This window comes from Eptatretus burgeri, chromosome 4, assembly GCF_056783735.1.
Source record: "Eptatretus burgeri isolate ZD-2024b chromosome 4, Ebu_testis_v1, whole genome shotgun sequence".
Lineage (NCBI taxonomy): Eukaryota > Metazoa > Chordata > Myxini > Myxiniformes > Myxinidae > Eptatretus > Eptatretus burgeri.
In genome coordinates this window covers 135,896,550-135,917,809 of record NC_140964.1, presented here as the reverse complement: position 1 = coordinate 135,917,809, position 21,260 = coordinate 135,896,550, and the positions used below count along the sequence as shown (strand labels likewise).

At 45.2% G+C, this 21,260-nt stretch overlaps 1 protein-coding gene and 1 long non-coding RNA gene across 14 annotated transcripts in view; one reads left to right on the top strand and one right to left on the bottom strand.

Annotated features, from left to right (window-relative positions):
* LOC147029188 (uncharacterized) overlaps window positions 1-8,998 on the bottom strand; it is a 30,422-nt gene extending 21,424 nt beyond the window's left edge. The window contains exon 1 of the long non-coding RNA XR_015056833.1: window positions 8,864-8,998. This is a non-coding gene — a long non-coding RNA (uncharacterized LOC147029188). The remainder of the gene's footprint in view (window positions 1-8,863) is intronic.
* LOC147029186 (protein FAM200C-like) overlaps window positions 8,234-21,260 on the top strand; it is a 297,542-nt gene continuing 284,515 nt past the window's right edge. For 3 of the 13 annotated variants that reach the window (XM_085876322.1, XM_085876321.1, XM_085876318.1), the window contains exons 1-2: window positions 9,162-9,664; window positions 10,557-10,658. In XM_085876322.1, the coding sequence (XP_085732448.1) occupies window positions 9,428-9,664; window positions 10,557-10,658 (339 nt within the window). In that variant the 5' untranslated portion in view covers window positions 9,162-9,427. Of the gene's footprint in view, window positions 8,447-9,161; window positions 9,665-10,556; window positions 10,659-14,306; window positions 15,277-21,260 lie in introns of those variants that run through there. The other 10 variants (XM_085876338.1, XM_085876337.1, XM_085876327.1 and 7 more) reach the window with 8 other exon arrangements.

The following is a 21,260-nucleotide window of genomic DNA, read 5'->3' as shown; positions in this document are numbered from 1 at the left end:
TTTACCCCATTTCAACCGGTTCACCGCAGCCTGTGTTTCCACAAGCAAAGGTGGACCACAGTTGATTGGAGGGTCAGCAATAGGGATTGTAACACCCTTGACGTCCAACTCAACAGCTGGTGGATCAGCCTGATACAACCGCTCAAAGTAACTGGCCCAGCGGGCTTTCACTTCAGACTCCTCTGTCAAGAGCCCACCACCCTCTGTTCTAACTGCAGTGCTCCAAGGGATGGGCTTGGATGAACGCAATGTGCAAATTCCCCTGTAATCAGGACGAAAATCTCCTGTCCACAGGTGATGCTCTACCCCCTCACAGATTCCTCGCACATAGGCCTCCTTGTCCACCCTTAGCGCACGTACAGTTTTACGCCTCAGCTCCCTGAACAGCTCAGCTCTGCCATTCAGCCTGGCCCTGCGACTCTGGTCAATGGTATCCAGTGTCCCTTCAGAGACAAGACAACCACCGGCAACATCAAGGACGGTGGTCTTGAAGGCACTCCACAACTCCTCAGGACCTCCCAAAGCACACAGACCCCCCAAATCTCTACTCAGCTTGTTTGCAAACTCCTCAGCTAACCTCTCATCGTTGAGCTTGCCAACATCCAGCCTAGGCTGGGATGCTATCATTCTCCTGGTTTTAAGGTGTAACTTCAGAGTTGCTACAACAAGCCTGTGGTCAGTATTGAGTTACTGAGCACTCCGGTAGACCTTGCAGTTCTGGATCATCCTCCAAGGACTATCAATGAGAACATGGTCAATCTCTTTTGTCACACCGCCAGCGTTGGAATACCAAGTCCAGCGATGAGCTTGTGGGCGCTGAAACCATGAACCGGCCACCCTAAGTCCATGACTTCTTGCAAAGTCAAGGAACTTAGTGCCATTCTGGTTCATAGTTCCTGACCCATGGGGACCAACACACACCTCATAACCGTCCCTATCAGTTCCAGTCGATACATTGAAATCCCCCAAGACTAGAAGTGTATCTCGTCTGGGGCACTGATCAACCACAGACTCGAGTGTGGCGAAGAATGTGTCCTTCATGGTGAGATCACTCGCCTCAGTCAGAGCATAAACACAGACTAGGGAAATTTCACCCAAGAAGTGACAAATCCTTCCTCTCATCATATGCTCATTGACTGGTGTGACCTCAATTATCATTGGAGTCAGCTGATTGGACACAGCTACAGCAACTCCTTGGGCATGGTAACCATCAGAGCGACCAGACCAATAATAGGTGCAACCACCCACCATGATCTCGCCGCAATCCGGTCTCCGAACCTCAGAGAGTGCTGCAATACCGATGTCCAAACGCTTGAGCTCAGATGATAACAGAGAGAGGTGATCATCCTCTCTTCGGGATAGGACATTCCAGGCACCCACCCAAAGGGACCGCCTCAGGTTAACCCAAGGAGACCGCCGTCTGGTGGACGACACCTCAGCACCACTCCGACACACTCTCCCGCAATCTGACCCGGGAATGTTACCCCGTGGTTTCCCTCCTATCATCAAAGATTGGGGGTCCCGAAGGCTTTGCCCCAATCCCGTCATCCGGTGAGCTGCCCTGCGAAGGGAAGCTGCACAGGAGGTACTCCCACGGAGTGGGTTTGCAGATTTCTTTGCATTTTTGTGTTTTGCGGAAAGAAGGGTTTTCACGGTAGCCGGAGTGCAAATCCTGCCACCAACCTCCTCATAAGAAGTAACCCAACTGCAGGAGGACGTCCGCAGACACAGTTGGGCACTAGATATGGATGGCCGTTAGCTCACAAGGAGCTCCTCTGCCATTTGACAGGTTTTGTTTTTAATCCTGCGGGGTGTCCATATCCAAACACCCTCCTCACCAAAAAAACCTGGTGGGGGAGACGGTTTCATCACCGACAACCCGACCATGGAACAGGTTAGTACAGGTTTACATGGTACCTGTAGCAGGTCACAGATCTAATCTGGCCTGACCTGACTGATAACTGTATCGACTTCACAAAAATCTACTCATTAAGGGGTCTTTGCGGGGCGGATGGGGGGGGGGTTGAAACCCCCAAAATAGGTATTTGCTCTCCTCTCTAAAACTACACACTTAACCACAACTTTCATTACACGTGTTGTACCTTCTTGTACCGTCCTTCTTCTTCCTTCTCTCCACTCTCCCCCGCAAATCCCACTCTGATTTGAAGGTATTCACCACACACCTTCACGACCTTTTCTTCAAACTTCTCCTTTACTCTTCCCCCCTCTTCCCTAATCTTCAAAAAAAACCCCAAAAAACAAGGCTCTTACAAGGCTTCAACTTCCCTCAACCTCTCTCTTCCAGCTCATTCCTCCAACTCCTCCAATCTCCCACTTCCCTTTGCTCCCTCTCTTATTACTCCCCACTGCTACTCATCCCTTCACCACCTAGCTCTTTGTCCTCCTCCCCATCCGACCCTCTCCCCCAGCTCTTCCACAATCTGTTATCAACTGTCAACAACTCTTACTAACTCCACCTCCCTCCCTCATCCTACCTTCCCCCCTCCCCTCCCCTGCACCCAAAACCTCCTCCCTTCACTCTAACCTGACTGATTAACCTGCCTAACCTGACTCTCTATGCAGGTTTCCTCAGACAAACCAGACATAATCTGCCTAACAGAAACTTTCCTCCTTCAAGACGTCTCTGACTCCCGAGTATCTCTCTCTGGTTCTCCCTCCGCCGGTATGACAGACCTGAACCTCGTCCTGGTGGAGGTGTTGCTCTCTTCATCAAAGACTCTATTCCCCACTCTCCATGCACTGCCCTCTCTCTCCCACACCCCCAGGAATACCTCTGGCTACGGCTTCCCCTCCACTCCCACCTCATGTTTATATGTGTACTGCACCATCCACCAAACAGTGATGACTCCATTTATATCTCGCTCTCCGAAAACATGGACCAACTTCTATCCTCTCATCCTATATATATATATATATATATATATATATATATATATATATATATATATATATATATATATATATATATATATATATATATATATATATATATATATATATATATATATATATATATATATATATATATATATATATATATATATCTTCTTCTTCTTTCGGCTGCTCCCGTTAGGGGTCGCCACAGCGGATCATCCATATGATCCGCTGGTGATTTGGCACATGTTTTACGCCGGATGCCCTTCCTGACGCAACCCTGGTCGCCTCTTACGACACAGGGATATGGTACACCTATTTTAACCGGGGTATACACCGGCCCAGTATACTGGTACTCATTTCGCCGACCTCGGAAGGATGACAGGCTGAGTCAACCCCCTGGTGTATTAATTCAGTGGCCCAACGGGGCTTGAACTCAGGACCTTTTGGATCCCAAGCCGCTGCCCTAACCACTGCGCCAACACCAGGTATATATATATATATATATATATATATATATATATATATATATATATATATATATATATATATATATATATATATATATATATATATATATATATATATATATATATATATATATATATATATATATATATATATATATATATATATATATATATATATATATCTCTCTCTCACGTGGTAACTTCAATTATCATCACGCCAGTTGGCTAGGTGTGGGTACCTCTCTCACCTGCCATGGCACTTCAGCAAAAGACTTCTGCGACTCATTAGGACTGACTCAATCGGTCAACTTCCCAACCCGGTTCTCAACCAATGGTGCTCCATCTCTTCTGGATTTCATTTTTATCAATTTCCCAGAAAACGTCTGCTGTTCTTCTTCTGTTCCAATCAGTTCATCTGATCACATGCTTGTCAAAGTAGACATCTCACTGGCTGTTATTGGAGAACCACCACAGCGCCGGTGAGTCTGACACTTCAATCAGGCCAACTGGCAGGGTCTTCAAGCAACCGTCAAGCTTCTTGACTGGTCTCCTATCTCTACTTTCTCCAACATCAACTCATCCTGGGAATCTTTCATAGAATCTTGCTCTCTCTCTCTCTCATGCACAGATCGATCCCATCTCGTTTTCAGTTGTTCTACCCTTCCTCCTGCCCATGGTTCACTGAAGCTTGTGGTGAGGCAGTTGTCCTGAAATAACTTGCATTCGCCTCATGGAAGGCAAGTCCTCCAGAGGGTAATCTTAGTTCCTTCCACAAACCTCATAATAAGTGTGTGTCGACCCTGAGAAGAGCCAGAAAACATCTTTCTCATCTCAAGTCAGAAATCTCAAACCTGTCTTCCTCCTCCAAATCCTGGTGACATCGAGTTTAGTCTGTTTCTGGTGCATGTTCCCCCTCCATCCCCTCCCTTACCTCAAATGGCCACACAGCTGACACGGCACGTGAAAAGCCTGAATGCCTAAACTTCATGTTTGCTTCTAAATCTTGTGCCCCAAACCCATCACTTTCTGTCCCCACCTTACCCAGTCGCACCCAGCTGTTTCTGGACTCTGTGTCCTTTTCTCCTGTCAAGATGGAGAGCTTGCTGTCAAACCTGGACTCAGATTCTGCAACCGGTCCAGACGACATCAGCCCACGTGTCCTAAAAACCAGCTCTGCTGCTCTTACTCACCCTCTCTATGTTCTATTCACCCTCTCATTTGCTCAATGTCATCGGCCATCTGCTTTGAAATCGGCAAACATTACCGCTCTGCATAAAAAAACAGATCCCTGCAACTACAGACCAATCAGCCTTCTCCCGATTATCAGCAAGGTTATGGAATCCATCATGGCTTCCAACATCAAATCCTTCCTCTTTTGGACAGAATAATGCAAGCGACCAACCAATATACTTGAAAAAAATCTTCCATTTTCACAAGTAATAAACAAGAAATATGTCGTGCAAAGCACGATACTTGTGAAATCCATAAAACAAATTTAACATTAAAAAATAACAGGTGGTTGAATTCAGTGACCCGATTTGTAAATCCTGTTCAAATTTCAAGTCAATCGGATGAAAATTGACGATTTTAGAAACAATTTAAAAAATTGGCCTATTTTGGGTTGACCTTACGGCCTGTGTTGACCTTTTGACCGATGATAACCTTAAAACGAATTGGTGGTTGAATTCAATGACCTGATATGCAAATCCTGTTCAAATTTCAAGTCAATCGGAATGAAAATTGAGGATTTTAGAAATTGGACAAAGTTTTTGACCTTTGGCCCATGTTGACCTTTTGACCTCAAAAACAATAGGCTTCTTGCTTCTGACAAACCCTACCATGTGGTGAAGTTTCGTGAAGATCGGTTTAAAATTGTGACATGTCGGCGACAGACAGACAAACAGACAGACAAGCCGGTAGGCGGCGATGGGTCGCCGAGCATGGAAACTATAAGATATAGAGCAAAATGGATGTCATATAGCGGATAGAGAATCACCTTAAGATTATGCGTATCAAATCTCATCCAGTTCCATCTGCTGATAACTACTCGGTATCAATTTGAATGAAAAGTTCCGAAAATGCGGTTTGAAATCGGAAATCCCCAAAGTTCGAGGAGGCGCTGTGGGTGAACAAAGATCGAAATCGAAAATCCGGCTCGATCGTTTGTGCACAATGTATTCCAGACGATTAGTGTGAATTTTCATGACCATCCGACCATAACCCTAGGAGGAGTAGCATTTGGCGCGAAGGCACCTCCAGCTGTCGCATATTATCGATTTTTGCACTAATTGACCTTTGACCCCTGACCTAGGCGAAATCGGTCAATCTGTCCTGAGGCAAAGTTGCAGTACTCATTGAGTACCATGAACCTGCAAAGTTTCATTCGTATCGACGCACTCACCTGGTCGCGAGGGGACCTTCAATTTTCGCCAATTTTCGCGCATACCCTAATTGCAGGGGGCGCTGCGGGTAAAGTATTCCATATGTCACAAAAACCAGAATATATTTGATAGAGCATCACCTGTAGCTCATTCGTGCCAAATTTCATAATCCTACGTGAGATAATGGCTTTCGGAATTGATTTCGCGTGAACGGTACCGGTTTTAAAGGTTTTTCGGTTGTTGCTGGGGAACCAAAGCATCCCCAGCAATCATCACAATTTCCAAAGCACTCGGTCATAAGATGTACCTACCACCCGAGTTTGGTCAAAATCCGCCCACGTTTACTACCAATTATGCTGATGACAAACGAACAAACATCCAAACAAACAAACAGACAGAATTATTGACAATAAGGGTCACCTATTTCGGCGACCCAATAACACGTACGACCAACCAACATGTTTGAAAAATATTCGATTTTCGCAAGCAACAAACTTTCTTCTTTGTGTATTCGATTTATTATTGCTTTTTGATTGAGTTTGAGTGGGAAATGGTGATGAGCTTGTTTACATACAGGTCATTTTCACTTCTTGAACAATTATTGATGCATTTACATCACCCTCGTCTGGGGTCAATTGACAAGGTGATCGATGATCGGTTTGCTTCTGCAAATTGCAGGTTCATTCATTCATTCACCCATTTTGGATGCAGCCTGTGGCTGCTGCTTGCATCTTCGCTGGGAGCATGGCTGTGCTGCTAACGCAGTGCCCCTTGCAGGTAAGTGCAGCAATTTGCAATTTGTTCAGGATGCCGGTGATAACTCGTCTGCTCTTCACGAAGGACACCTTGTCGGCAGACAGGAGGTCCAGTTTAACGTCCATCCGAGGGGTGGCGCACACATACTGATGTCTCGCCCTGCCTGTGAAACACCAGGATGGCAGTTTATAATTTTCCTTGATGGGAAAAAAAATTCCAGTATGGGTTCGTGTTGATGATCAGATGGGATCGTGGTGACTGGTGAGTCCCTGTGCAACTGGCTTGACTTAAAGTGGCTTCGAATCCAAATCTGCGGTGCAGTTCCACCACTTTCAGTTGGTTTTGAACCTGCAACCTTCGTGATGCACCTGGACGTCCTCACCTGTAAACCCACCACCAGAACCATACATGTATTCGCATTCATCGCATATAACTTTGCATTGGCAGTTGTTCTTCTCCTGCGATGGCACCGAGCTTCTGCCTGCCTTGCTGTGCATGTCCTGGACCACGATACTCCTCCACCTCCATCTGTGTGAGGAGAGATATCCGGAAGGTAAGGGGTGGTTGGAGAGTGGAGAGAGTTGGCTGAGGACAATCTTCCCATCTCAACCATGGCCGACCTCTTTTCCTCCTACTTTGCTCCCTCAACCTACTGCTCTCTTTGCTATTCTCTCTTCCTCCATCCACACCAAGTTGTCCAGCCGATCTGAGCCGGCATTTCACCACTCTCCCCGTCATGCTCATCTGCACACCAATCTAACTCCCTCAGTTCACCCATCCTCCTTCCATCCAACCTCTTCACTCCCGCAATCCTCCTGACCCGGATCTTGAACATCTCCTTTCCCTTTCCACATCGGCACAATTAACCCTGTCCTCCACTCCTCCAGAATCGAACCCTCTCTCATGCGTATGTTCAACAGCCTCTTCGTCCAACTGACTCCGACTCCTTCAACCGCAGTTATCATCTCTGTGCACACCGCATCAATGCCCGGCGCTCTTCCCTGATCTTCATCCTCTTCCGTGCCCTCTGCACATCCTCCTCTGTGATGTCCACCACAGCAGGCGAGCTGGCTCCAGCTCTCTGTTGCTTCCTTCATGGTTCTCCAGCTCAGTTTAAACACCCCTCCCACACCTTCAGCACGACCGCCCTGTGTCACGAGCCAACCGTGTGCCGCACCTCTTCCACTGGCAGGATAAACCAATCACAATTGAAGATTTTTTTTTTTATGAAGGACAAGTCGGACAAGTCGGACAAGTCGGAGTCTGCAGGCTGTGGGTTGATTGAAAGGTTATTAGCTGTTTATTCTGAGCGACGCAACCACCTCCGTTCAAATCGCGCGCTCCGCGCATTCCAATTCGTCCTCGTCTCCATGGCGACGACCAATAGACGATTCCGGGCCTTTTCTAGGCGGCCCCGATTGTCTGAAGCCGTGTCAAGGGGGCCCTTGGAGGTGCAGCATCACCAGGTGCTCATTCTCAAGAGCGGTCGTCGTGTGCAGCGCGAGGAGGAATGCTGTCACTCTGCGCACAAAATCCATCTGGAGATAAAAATGCGTCAAAAACAGCGAGAGACGAAGAAATAAACAAATAAACAGAGGAAGCAAAAGATCGAGAGCGAGAAGAGAGTCGGGGAGGGGCAAACAGATTGAGGGGAGCCGATTGCTGTGACGGGGGAGGGGCTTGCTGTGACGGGGGAGGGGCTTGCAGTGGCGGGGGGAGGGGCTCGCTGCCAGCTCGCCCCGTCACCCCCAGCCTGAGTCTCCAAGCTCGCCACCCTGCCTGCCCTCCTCGATCTCCCCACTGCCCTTCCCCCTCCCACCCTTAACTCGTTCCTTATCTCTTCATTCGTTTCCTTCTTCGCATTTTCCTCTCCCATGGACGTGACGGCGTCCGTTATAACTCAAGTGAGGGAAGAGGAGAGATCACCGAGTCGCAAGGACGCGGGTGAGAGAGAGAGAGTGTGTGAGAGAGAGAGAGAGAGAGAGAGAGAGCGGGCGGGCGGCAGGACGACGAGGTGGTCTAAGGGATGAGAGGGCGGAGATTCGGCTCGGCCCTGATAGATCTGAGGGTTTTTACAGTATTGTCGACCATTGCCGTAAAGGATGATTTTTATTTTATGGGGGGGGTGGGGGGAGACCCCCTTTGCCTGTCAAGTAACAGAAATCACTGTAAACTGGAAGAGTGTGCCAGAAGGTCTATTTATAGACAGACACTGTGTTATGTCCAAGGGGGACCCCCGCCCCCCTGCCCCCCCTCTATGATGTAGACCCATTGTGAGATATTTTCTGAACTTTGACCCCACCGACCCCTCCCCCATGTTTACCCGCTCCGAACACCCTCGTGCGTGCGTCGCGTGCTCACCGTGTAGCGCGGGAAGCACGTCTTGGCGACCTTGTTGTTGTTGTTGTTGTTGTTGTTGTTTGTTTTTAACCACTATGAGGAACGCCGACAGTCGGGTGACGTCATGACACGTTTTGTGTGTGTGCTCGAGCACACACACGTGTTCATTAACGCATGAAAACGGCCTTTTTCACGCTTCGCCCAACGTCCCGAAGGCTGTCAGCAGGGACGTCGTCGCGAATTTTCGAAATTCCCTTTCCAGTCCAAACCGACCTGTTTTGCAGGAAACGGCCGTTGGTGACGTCAGAGCGAGCGCGCGCGTGCACCCTCATTGGTCGGCGGTAGTTCACGCCCGCTTCGCTCTCATTGGTCGGCGGAAGTTCACGCCCGCTTCGCTCTCATTGGTCGGCGGTAGTTCACGCCCGCTTCGCTCTCATTGGTCGGCGGAAGTTCACGCCCGCTTCGCTCTCATTGGTCGGCGGTAGTTCACGCCCGCTTCGCTCTCATTGGTCGGCGGAAGTTCACGCCCGCTTCGCTCTCATTGGTCGGCGGTGGTTCGCGCAGGGCGGACGATGGGTTAACGTGATGCCGTGTTTACATGTCCCGTGTTCGAGGCGTCTTGTTTGCGAATCGGTTGAATCCGTCCGAATGGGCCTTTCAGGTTCTCAGAGCAATGCCGTGGGGAAGAAGAGCCGCAGCAAGAAGGGGCTGCTGGGCTCGTTCTTCAGTTGCTTTCGCAGCTACGCCGTGGAACAGCCGCCGACGATCGTCAGCACGGTCGACGTTCCCAGGAAGACGGAGGAAAACGGAACTCCACACACGGTGACTTGGACTTTGTGCAAACACCTCACCATTTTTTTTTAATGAGCCGGTCTTCCTCACCAATGACCCGTCCCCCGTGTGCGCTCGTTGTGAGGTGGCGTTGCGTGTTTGCGCGTCCATTTGGCCCTCTTCGATCGGAGCTCTTTCAGCGCAACACCTTGTTCGACGTGAAGCCTTCTTGTCCCGGATCTCTTTATCCCACACACGAACACGCAGTCAGATTGCGTCGCCCCCGTCGATAAAAAAAAAAAAACATCGATAAAGATGGAGCAAAAAAAAAAAAAAAATTCACTCTGGAGTGCAACACGGCACCGATGGGCCAAACGTCCTCGTTTTCCTTGTTTGAGGTCGTGCAGGATTGTGCCACCACTCCTTAACATCAGCATGGTCCCGTGGAGTCTGTGGACCCTTTCAATTTATTACATATGTACATAATTATGGTGTTGCGCTGAAGAGCGGCGTGCAAAACTGGGGTAGCGGTCCACTACTACGACCTTGACCGCCCCGATTATTCTCACCTGGTCGGGTCGGCCGGGAGAGGTTTTCTTTTTTTGGTCCTTTTTTGTTGCCCAAGTCTTTCACGAACCTGATGATCGAGTGAAGGTGGCAGGTATTTTGGAATTTGCTCAGGTTGCCCCAATTCACCGAGTCCTCGTTGAAAAACACGGCGGGATCTTGAATATGTCTGCTACCTGATGCACTCGGTCCCCGCGAAGCACGAAAGCGACAGTTTAAAGTCGGGTCAGGAATCGAACCCAAACTAGACTGCTCTAAAATCCTGTCACGATGATGATGATGATGATGATGATGATGATGATGATGATGATGATGATGATGATGATGCCTCGTGGAATTGTTGAGTTGATGTTTGTTCTGGATGTAACCCTTTTAGCACCCCGAGGAACCTCTGCTTCCTGAGAGGAACGACATCGATGAAGGTAGAAAGTGTGTGGTGATAGATCTGGACGAGACCTTGGTCCACAGTTCCTTCAAGGTGGGAAATCCGATGATCGTGTTTGAACAACTTAAATCTTGTTCTTTTCTTTTTTTTTTTTCTTCATTTTTTCATCATGTGAACTGCACACCCAGGCTTGTGGTCTTTGCTTGTTTCTGTACATGGGACGTGGAGCCGCGGATGGCGGCTCCACGTTCGTCGGTTGAGCGGAATGCTGTTGGAATGCTGGTTCGGCAGGAGGGCACGTTCGGAGTTTTGAACAGGTTTCATGGCTTCATGTCAGAGTTGTAGTTGTTGCTTCCCTGTGGTGAATGTTGTTATAATTACTGATTAAGATTACCGATTCAGTTTGGGAAAGATTCTCCACCTCGCCACACACGCCCACCCCCCACCTCTCATCTCTTTTCTGTACATCTGTTCGGTGTGTTGAATGTCAACATTACGGCGATTTATGGCTGCCAGGTAATCTGAAGTGTAGCAGGTGGTTGTTGTTGACTCGTATGCAGCCTGTAGTTGCTGGTTGCATTTCTGTGCCGCTGATGCAGTTCCCCTGTTACCAGGAAGCTGGTACTCATTTTGCCGACATCCAAAGGATGACAGGCTGTCAACCCACCTGGTGTTATTTCAACAGAAAGATGGGGGTTCAAACTCAAGACCCTGCTTCTTAAGCCAGCCACCTTAACCGTTAAGTCAACACCAGGCTTTAGTATGGCAGGTAACCTCGTATGAAAAATGCTCAGCGTACTGAGCAAGGGAACCAAGAAATACATATACATATATATGTATGTATGTATGTATGTATACAAATCTCTCGTGATCAGTCCCCATAACTGCCATGGGTACCAGGAAGCAAGTGCCACACCAACTATTGCTCCATGTATCCCAACCAACAGGAAATGTCTGCCACACATTGACCTGCCTGTGATGCACAGAACAGTTCTGGGGGGGGGGGGGCAGTAACAATTTAAATTTAAAAAGGCTCTTCTGCCTGAACAGTTGCATTGGCTCCCCCTCTGAGGCATGAGCTCGGCAGAACGACAGACCCCTACCTACATCTCTGTAGGAATGTGCTGCAGCCAATCCCTGGAAGAGAATTTGATTCTCAATTTTATAGACCAGTCCACAAGAGGAAACATCCACGGGCATGCGTGGCGGGCTTGTTGGCCCTTGTCAGCGGGGAGCATAAGCTCCCACCTAGGTTTAAATTTACACACACACACACACACACACACACACACACACACACACACACACACACACACACACACACACACACACACACACACACACACACACACACACACACACACACACACACACACTCTGTCTCCACGAAGTCCTTGTGCATCTTTGAACTTTTATAACTTTGATGGTAGAAACAAACTGTTGATGGCATCTGAAAATATATTTCATCAGGTTTTATTCATTAATGTACATGTTTTTCTTGTTGTTATTGTTGTTGTAAATCCACAATTACCTCGAGTTTCTTGAGCAGTTGACATTTTCTGATGAGGCAACTTCTACATGATCAGTGGTCACGTCATCCACCACAATTGCCGCATTTTTGGGGACAGAAGAACCCTTGGACGTCTGGTGACATTAAAGGGACTGACCAAAGATGAATGTCTGCTGTTCCGTCGTGAAGTCACGCATCATTGGTCCTTTTTATTTTTTTTTTATTTTTTGGAAGAAACAGCAGTCATTGGTGAATGTGTTTTAAAATTTCTTTGGTTCCCAAGCAATGACGAAAAATCAACTATGTATTATCTTATACCAGCAAGACTAAGGTCCCTGCTACGATGCTTCAAGTGTGCGATGGTTCTCTAATGACGTCTTCCCAGCCAAGTGGATCAGCAGACGTGGCCTAAACGTTCGCCTAACCTGTCCCCATCCACAGGACTGCATTTTATGGGCGATGTAAAACTGTTCTTCCCTCATCAAAACCACATTGTTTGGATGAACTTCGGACTACGGTCACAAACACAATTCATGAACTCATTCGGCGGCAACTCCAGAATGTTTTCAAGAAGCTGGAAAATTGGATTGAATGATGCACTGTATTAGTAAAGATGGTGGTTAGGTTGAAGTGTAAAATCTAACTACGTCGAGTGAAAAACTTATCAATGATACCTTCATGCACCATTATAGTTTGTTTGTGTAGTGTATACATCAAAGGTTCTGCACAAGGACGTGTGTGTGTGTGTGTGTGTGTGTGTGTATGTGTGTGTGTGTGTGTGTGTGTGTGTGTGTGTGTGTGTGTGTGTGTGTGTGTGTGTGTGTGTGTGTGTGTGTGTGTGTTTAAATTGCACACATCTTCACTCATTTCCTCACAAGTGTGTGTTGTCTCACCTTGATGTACACTTTTTTTTTTGACAGTTGTAATATTTACTTTTCGTCTTGGGACAAAGCAAGTAAGTCTTCTGCCCCATGTTGTTGAACTTCATGGAACTCCTGCCTCCCTGTTGTCTCTTCCCACTGAACCCCGCCCCTGCTTCCCTCCTCCTTGCTTGCAACAACAATGCATTTATGGCTAGAAAAACAATATATATATATATATATATATATATATATATATATATATATATATATATATATATATATATATATATATATATATATATATATAATCTCAAGGTATTGTGGCCTCTTGAATGTTGCATTCTCACCACTTACCTTGTGGTGAGGGATGGACAGGATGGTTTAGAGATACGCACACTCTGGACTCTAAGCTGTTTAGCCTGGGTTCGAATTCTGACCAAGCTATATGTTGTCATCCCGGTGTTTCACAGGCAAGGTGATTCATCAATGTGTGTGTGTGCCGTCTCTCGAATAGACGTTAAAACCGACGTGTCATCTGCCGGTATTAATTAGTGGACATCAAATATCCCATGGTGTGCTTCGTGAAGATGAGGCGAGTTATCGCCGGCATCCTGAACAACTTACAAATTCCTGTTCTATCAGTCGAGTATCCTGAGGCGCAGTGGCGACGTATCCGGGATTGTAACCGGAGGAAATGGAACCGCCCGGGCAGCCTCGTACACCAAATGACCCGACAAGGCCAAACAAAACAAACAAACTTGGTGGTGCTGCGCGACCGTGTTCGAGTCCCATTCGGATGTATTCAACGTGTCCCGTAGCCGTGTTGTTCACACGACTCCAACACAAGCCTCCTCCATGAGCTATACATACACATTGGGGACAAACAACCTGTCATCATAATGACACAGCACTACAGGTATGAAGCTGCACCGTCTAATTTACATCTCAAAGATTATCTTTCCTTTTGGTTATCAACAACAAAAGCATCACGATCGTGATAAGGTATTGTACTGCTAGTTATTGCCTTGTTATAATAGAGTACATTAGTTCTCACGAAGCATTCATTGTACTTTGAACAGAATCACTTTACCACCCTACCCATGCAATATGTTTTTTTTGGTGCCAGCACTGGTTTTATGAACCCTGGAAGAAGTGTTTTTCTTTTGTGGTCACCGTAACCAGTCTTAAACTAGCGTCTGAAAGGTAAACAACTGAAAAGGAAAGATCACATCTGGTCATTGTAAAAGTTTTCAGCTCACATCGTCGTCACACCAGAAAAAGCGTTGTTGAGCAGTAAATGTAACTTGATGGATTTCTCTTCAATTTGTTGCGGACACTTCCAAAGGCTCCTCTCAAAAATGGTTGTCCTTGTTTGCCTGGGAAATACGTTTGATGTAAAGATGCTTTTCACTTACTGAATTAGGCCAAACAAAAACAAACAACCTGCTCCCGCTTCCAGGCCTCCCCTAAAATATGACCTGACCCGAATTGTTTTGGAATCCACCCTCACCTTCCCTCGACCCCTCCTGCCTACTCCCACACCCTCCCCCCTCTCTCTCTCTCCTCACTTTCCCTACTTACATGGTGAAAGGCGAGTGAAGCCGGCCATACCTGAGGTCCTCTCAAATCGCGGGCGATCATTCTCGCCCGATTTGACGTTTCCCAATGAAGCGAATGTACAGTGGCGCAGATCGCACGACGCGCTTTCCAGGCAAATTGGAAATGCGTTGACGTCATGTTTTCAGTTCCCTTTGTTTTATCAGTGGAATAAATTTTGCTTCTTGTTCTTATTATTTTGAAAGTCAAGCTGTGGACAGCTGTATGAGTCCATCACTCCGACTCGAGGGGTGGGGTGAGGGGTGGTGTACATTGTTTGGATATTGTGAGAAACACCCATTGCGACGGAAAGGGCTCTTGTTTATTGTGGGCGATTACCACATCACTCCTCGAGTGGAACGTCCGACAGGACGGAGCAGAGGCCGTGCGCTCACCTTTCACCTTTAAAGTGTGAGCTTCACCCAACTATAGACCGTCTGACTTGTCCTTGGCATCAAGAAGTGTCTTCCTTCGGAAGGGATGTTCACCTGCAAGTCTTCGACTTGCCAGTGGATGTTACAGATACTGAGTTGTCTGGGATGACATTTAAACGAGACAAGTTTGTTGTTTTCTCACGTGACTCCCATCATGGACACTTGGATTGAAGTGAATCCGAAGTCTTGAGCAAAGTCTCAGCAGAATTGAGTGAAATTGTCTGGTACTTGCACGAACCAAGAGCAGGGACTTGTTCATGGTTGCTGGTGATCGGGTATGGGTGAGGCTGATGCATTGAGTGGTTCAGGTGAGGGGGTGAAGTGATTTTGATTTGTGCATTTCACTGGATGCACATCATGCATTTTTATTCACCTTTGGATTTAAAAATTACTTTAGAAAAGGAAGAATAAACTAATAATTTATAACATTACAGATTGATCGCTTCATGTGTGGAGGTCACTTTTAAAAACGACTTCATTCTCAAAACACTTGCGTAAAGTTTACATTTAATTTCATCCTTCTTGTTTGCTGTTTGAAATGGCCAAACGTTCTCCACAGTGTAACCGGCTTTTCTTTGAGTAAGGGTTGCAGCAGGTAAACACCTGTGGAAAAATTATGATATATATATATATATATATATATATATATGTATATATGTATGTATGTATGTATATATATGTATATATGTATGTATGTATGTATATATATGTATGTATGTATGTATATATATGTATATATGTATATATATATATATATATATATGTATGTATGTATGTATATATGTATATATATATATATATATATATATATATATATATGTATGTATGTATGTATGTATGTATATATATATATATATATATATATATATATATATATATATATATATATATATATATATATATATATATATATATATATATATATATGTACGAGGTCCGTCTAAAAAGTAACGGGACTGAGCCTGCTGTGTGTTCCACTTACATAATTTTAATGAACGGGTTGCATCACAGTCTTTCGCAACATTCCAGCAATATATATGAATAGTGATGGTTGACTGCGCTCATTGTGTGATTTTTTACATGTTGTCTAGTCTGAGTTGTCGCACTATGAGTCGTGAGTTGAGAGCCAATCTGAAGTTTCTTGACAAGCTTCACAAAACACCTTCCGAATCCTTCGCAATGCTGCAGCAAGTCTACGGGGAAGAAACGATGTCACGAACACGTGCGTTTGAATGGCACAAGAGGTTCAAAGAGGGACGGGAGGAGATTGAAGACGATCCACGGTCTGGAAGATCTTCAACGAGCGAACAGCGGACAATATCGAGCGTGTGAAGCAGATGGTGCGCGCAGATCGTCAACTCATGGTCCGGATAATTGTTGAGGAACTTTGCATCAACAAGGACACTGTCTGGAGCATCATCGATGAAAATCTCAAAATGCCCAAGGTGTGCACAAAGATGGTCCCCAAGCTGTTGTCCGAGGACCAGAAACAGCAAAGAGTCACTGTCTGTCACACATTATCAAGCGCCTCGAGGACGATCCAGACCTGCTCGGGAGAGTCATTACTGGCGATGAATCATGGATATTCGAACACGATCCTTAGACCAAACGGTAGAGTCATCAGTGGAAAAGTCTGTCATCACCAAGACCAAAGAAAGCAAGGATGTTGAAGTCAAAGGTCAAAGTGATGCTCATCACGTTTTTTGACATCAAGGGCATCGTCCACTTCGAGTTTCTACCACAGGGCCAAACAGTGAATCAATACGTGTTCAAGGAGATCCTCCGGTGCCTCATGAGAGCAGTCCGGGACAAGAGGAAGGATCTGTGGGAGAACAACACCTGGTGCTCCACCATGACAACGCCCCTGCTCACAGTGCCCTGAGCATCCGACATTTTCTGGCGGAGAGGAACGTACCAACTCTGGAGCAACCCCTGTATTCGGCAGACTTGGCTCCTTGTGATTTTTTCCTATTCCCCAAGGACTGGAGGAAATCTATTTTGAAGGGGACGAGCTGTGATTTCAATATATTTTTTGGAATAAAATTTCTGTGGTCAGTCCCATTACTTTTTAGACAGACCTCGTGCATATATATATATATATATATATATATATATATATATATATATATATATATATATATATATATATATATATAATACCAAGCTTGCACACTAAAAACTCGGCTCGCCGTCACACGATCCCGATGAAACTGCTGTGGCACTTGGCAGACATGCCGACAATGTTTGGGAAGTCTTGGCATTCCATAGTACCACTTGCATTTTGCACAATGCGTATTTTTGTTATTCCCCGTGTATGGTCTGTCGTCTGCTACCAGCTATGTCGTACTGCTATCCCGTGCATGTGCACGGGTATCGCTAGTATACATATATTGTTCCCAATCATGCAAAACATTGAACACACGTGGACAAAACAAAATCACACAAAACTGGGCAGTGTATGGGCAACAGACTGCTACCTCAATCGCTCTCAAATGCTTTCTTTTTCTTTGCTGTTGATAAATGGGATATAACCTCCCTTTTTTTTTTAGCTTTTTCAACCAGCGCCACAATAAAAGGCTTAATATATATGTATGTATGTATGTATGTATGTGTGTGTATGTTCTGTATTTTTACAATGTGCTTCTGCTTTTGTATCAAGGAATTCAAATTTCGGGTTGTCATTTGCTCTCAACGCTCGCCAGGAATGAAACTATATGGGTTTTGTTTTTCCTTTTGACCACCTGCTTGACCCCGGTTTGATAATGAATGTTTTACTTCGGTTGCATTTTCCGAAACCCAAGTTTCAATGTTTGTTAAAAACATAAATTGCTTATTATTTAGCCAAAAAAGGAATCTTCTGGCAGGAAGCGTGCGCCTTCATGATAATGTTGTCTGCTGCAACCAACATGTTTGTTTTTGACACAGACAGCATAAAGGGTTTGCAGGCAGGCAGGCATACGGGTGCTGCTGATAGGCCCGAGGGACTGCGTACTCATTCGTTACCCATACTTGTGCGTTTTGCTTCTCTGCGCTCGTGCCCAGATCACTTTCATCGTGCTTTGGAGATGTGTTGGCACGAAATGACGTACATTCTTAGCTTTCAATGAAAGAATCGATCTCGTTTCTGGTTTTTGTGCCGATCAATCCTGACGTCTGCCTCATGTGTTTGTTTGTTTGTTTGATATGCTTTCATTTTAGATTACCAACAGGCAATTTGTTTGCAGTCAAGGAGCAAAATAAAATGGCAAAAATGGAAACCCAGTCTTTCATCAGCAGCCAAGTTTGTAGAGTTTGATATTGTTCATGTATTTTAAGCTGATATAAATAAACAAGGCTCGACAGGAAGTTGTTCAAATAGTTTTGCACAGTTTCTCATGGTGCAGAATTCTGCATTGAAGAGCAGGTTTTGTGTTGATTAACGGAGTTGTCTAGGCCACCATCTTTCAACTTCCGAATCCTCTGATGTAAGTGGTGAGAGTGAATGTCAAGGAAAAGTGATATCTTTTCAGGAGTAATTAATAGAGTGAAAATCTGCATGTGTTCCGTCGTACATGCACAATGTATGTATGGCATGCGTATACATTTGTTCGACAGTGTCATTGCACTGCTTTAGCTTCTTCCAGTGCCATGTGATAGATCCCATAGATTTGAATACGTGTCAGTTTTCATTGAAGAGTAAAACCTTCTTGAGTACCGAAAAAGCATAATGCTCACCAATAATTAGTTTCAGGAGAAAATGTCAATGTATAATCAAACAATTGCATTTACTTGTAAATGAAACCTGCAGGTGACAGATGTGCAGTACAAGGCAAGCTCATAGAGCTGGTTCCTCAACCCCAACACAGTTTGTTAAACAGTTTCATTGACTATCGTTGTGCCGATGACACGGTCACGGCTCGAGCATAAAATGATTTGGCCGTTGGTTACCACTTCGGCCTCGACCGAAAGGAATTGAGTAACAGAAAAGAGCGAGGCCCCATTAACTGTAGCCGCTCCGCCGTGGTTGTTCTCAGCCACAAATCCGCACTTCTGTTTCAAGCACACAATTTCCCAACCAGTTGAACAAGATTAAGTTGTGGGAACGCCAAGATTAGTCCGTTGATAGATCTGCATTTTTATTTTAAATCCTCCTTGAAGGGTCACTGCTCTAAGAGCGCGTCATTAGCTGCGAGACTTTGGCCTCAGCCAGCTCTGTGGGCACAACACCGGCAATGACATTGGGGAAGTGAGGAGTGGCACATTGCTTCTCGATGCGGTATCAGAGCAGTCTCCAATAATCCGCCCTGCTGCTCTCTTGTTTACCTTTCCTATCAATAAACACGAACCTTAATGCACCTTTTCATGCTTAAACCATCGCTACACTCACCAACTTTCCATTCAAGAGTTAGGTGTTTATTTGATGTTTCTTTATTTTCTTCAGCGGCTGAGACTCATGGAGAAGCTTGTGAATGTATTGCTTGCAAGACTAGGACATTGGGAGAGTGTCATGCATTTTTACGTGAGTCACAAAGGCATCGGTAGATTGTGGCCAAATGGACACAATGTATGGGATTTGAACCTACATTCCCACAATTGGGAGTCGAGAAAAGTGCTGGCAATGGAAAACTCGTTTTCATGAGGAAAGTCTGTCTGCGTCGGCTGAAAAAACGCGGACGACAAAAAAAAAGAAATAAACCAATGTCACCCGCAGGGTGACCCGTATCTTGTCAAAAGGTGACTACGTGTGACTTCTTTAAGGTCACACCGAGGTGAACAGAGCTGCTATCCACCAGGAGCGACTTCTTGAGGAGGAGCCTACGAGAGATTCCGATGAGAATCGTTCTACAGAGTAACCATGAAAAATATGCTTTTGCCTCATAACGTCACCAAATGACGTCATAATGTCTCAAGCTTGACATATCTAGAAAGCACTCATCGAGGTGTTCAATTTGAGGGACGACACGATATGGTTCCTAAAACTTGAAAATTTGACCTTGGGGTCAAATATGTTTGACCTGAGGCACTAACCATGAAGGTCAAGGCCAATCGCCACCAAAAATTAATCAGCTGAGCGCCAGACCATGAACTATATTCCCATGAAGTTTGAAGACGATCCGATCAAAATTACTCAAAAAATAAGGGTTTCGTCGACTCCCCTGATTTGCGACAGTGACCTTGACCTTTGACCTTGACCTTCAAAATTTTGTGCACTGAAAGGGACCTCCATAGGCCTCTGATATGCGAAGTTACAAAAATTTCCAATGATAACTGTGCTCTGAAGAATTTTTTTATACGTGATTACAGACAAAAAAAAAAAAAAAAACATACAAGCTGACAAACATATCTTGCAAAAACTTCGTTTTAGCAAGATAAAAATTCTCCACCCACTGTTGATGAAGATATGCTAACCACTGTTGAGCATATTTGTAACTGCTTCTATGGTAATGCCAAACGCTACTCGTTACCCCATGCACGCAAAGTTACAAGCGGGGTTAAGCAATTGGAAAACTTGTGTGTCCGTCCGTCCGTCCACAAACATCAGTTTATGATTGAGGAACAACTTATTTAAATTGAATGTTATATTTTGAACATATATTGGAAGATGAATTGAAAACTAACCTGTAGTTCAGCAGTACTTTGCCTCAGAATTCATCCCGATCACACATGCGCAGAGAGGAGTGTTAATACTTTTTACTGTGCCTACCTGGCAGTCAAACAAAATTGAAAATCATTCCAAAATGGAAACTTACTGTTTTTAAGAACATAAAGGACACAAACAACAGGCATGAAGAACTAAGGTAATGTGTTAGATATGGTGGTTTTAAAGCCATTCCGTAAACAGCGGTAAACTTCCGGAATTGTTTTATTATTGAACACTGCATGGAGGTATGGTGTTCTATGAACGTTCTGGAGATATATACATATATATATATATATATATATATATATATATATATATATATATATATATATATATATATATATATATATATATATATATATATATATATATATATATATATATATATATATATATGTGTGTTGGCGCAGTGGTTAGGGCAGCGGCTTGGGATCCAAAAGGTCCTGAGTTCAAGCCCCGTTGGGACATTGAATTAATACACCAGGGGGTTGACTCAGCCTGTCATCCTTCCGAGGTCGGCGAAATGAGTACCAGTGTACTGGACCGATGTATACCCCGGTTAAATAGGTGTACCATATCCCTGTGTGTCGTAAGAGGCAACCAGGGTTGCGTCAGGAAGGGCATCCGGCGTAAAACATGTGCCAAATCACTATGCGGATCATACGGATGATC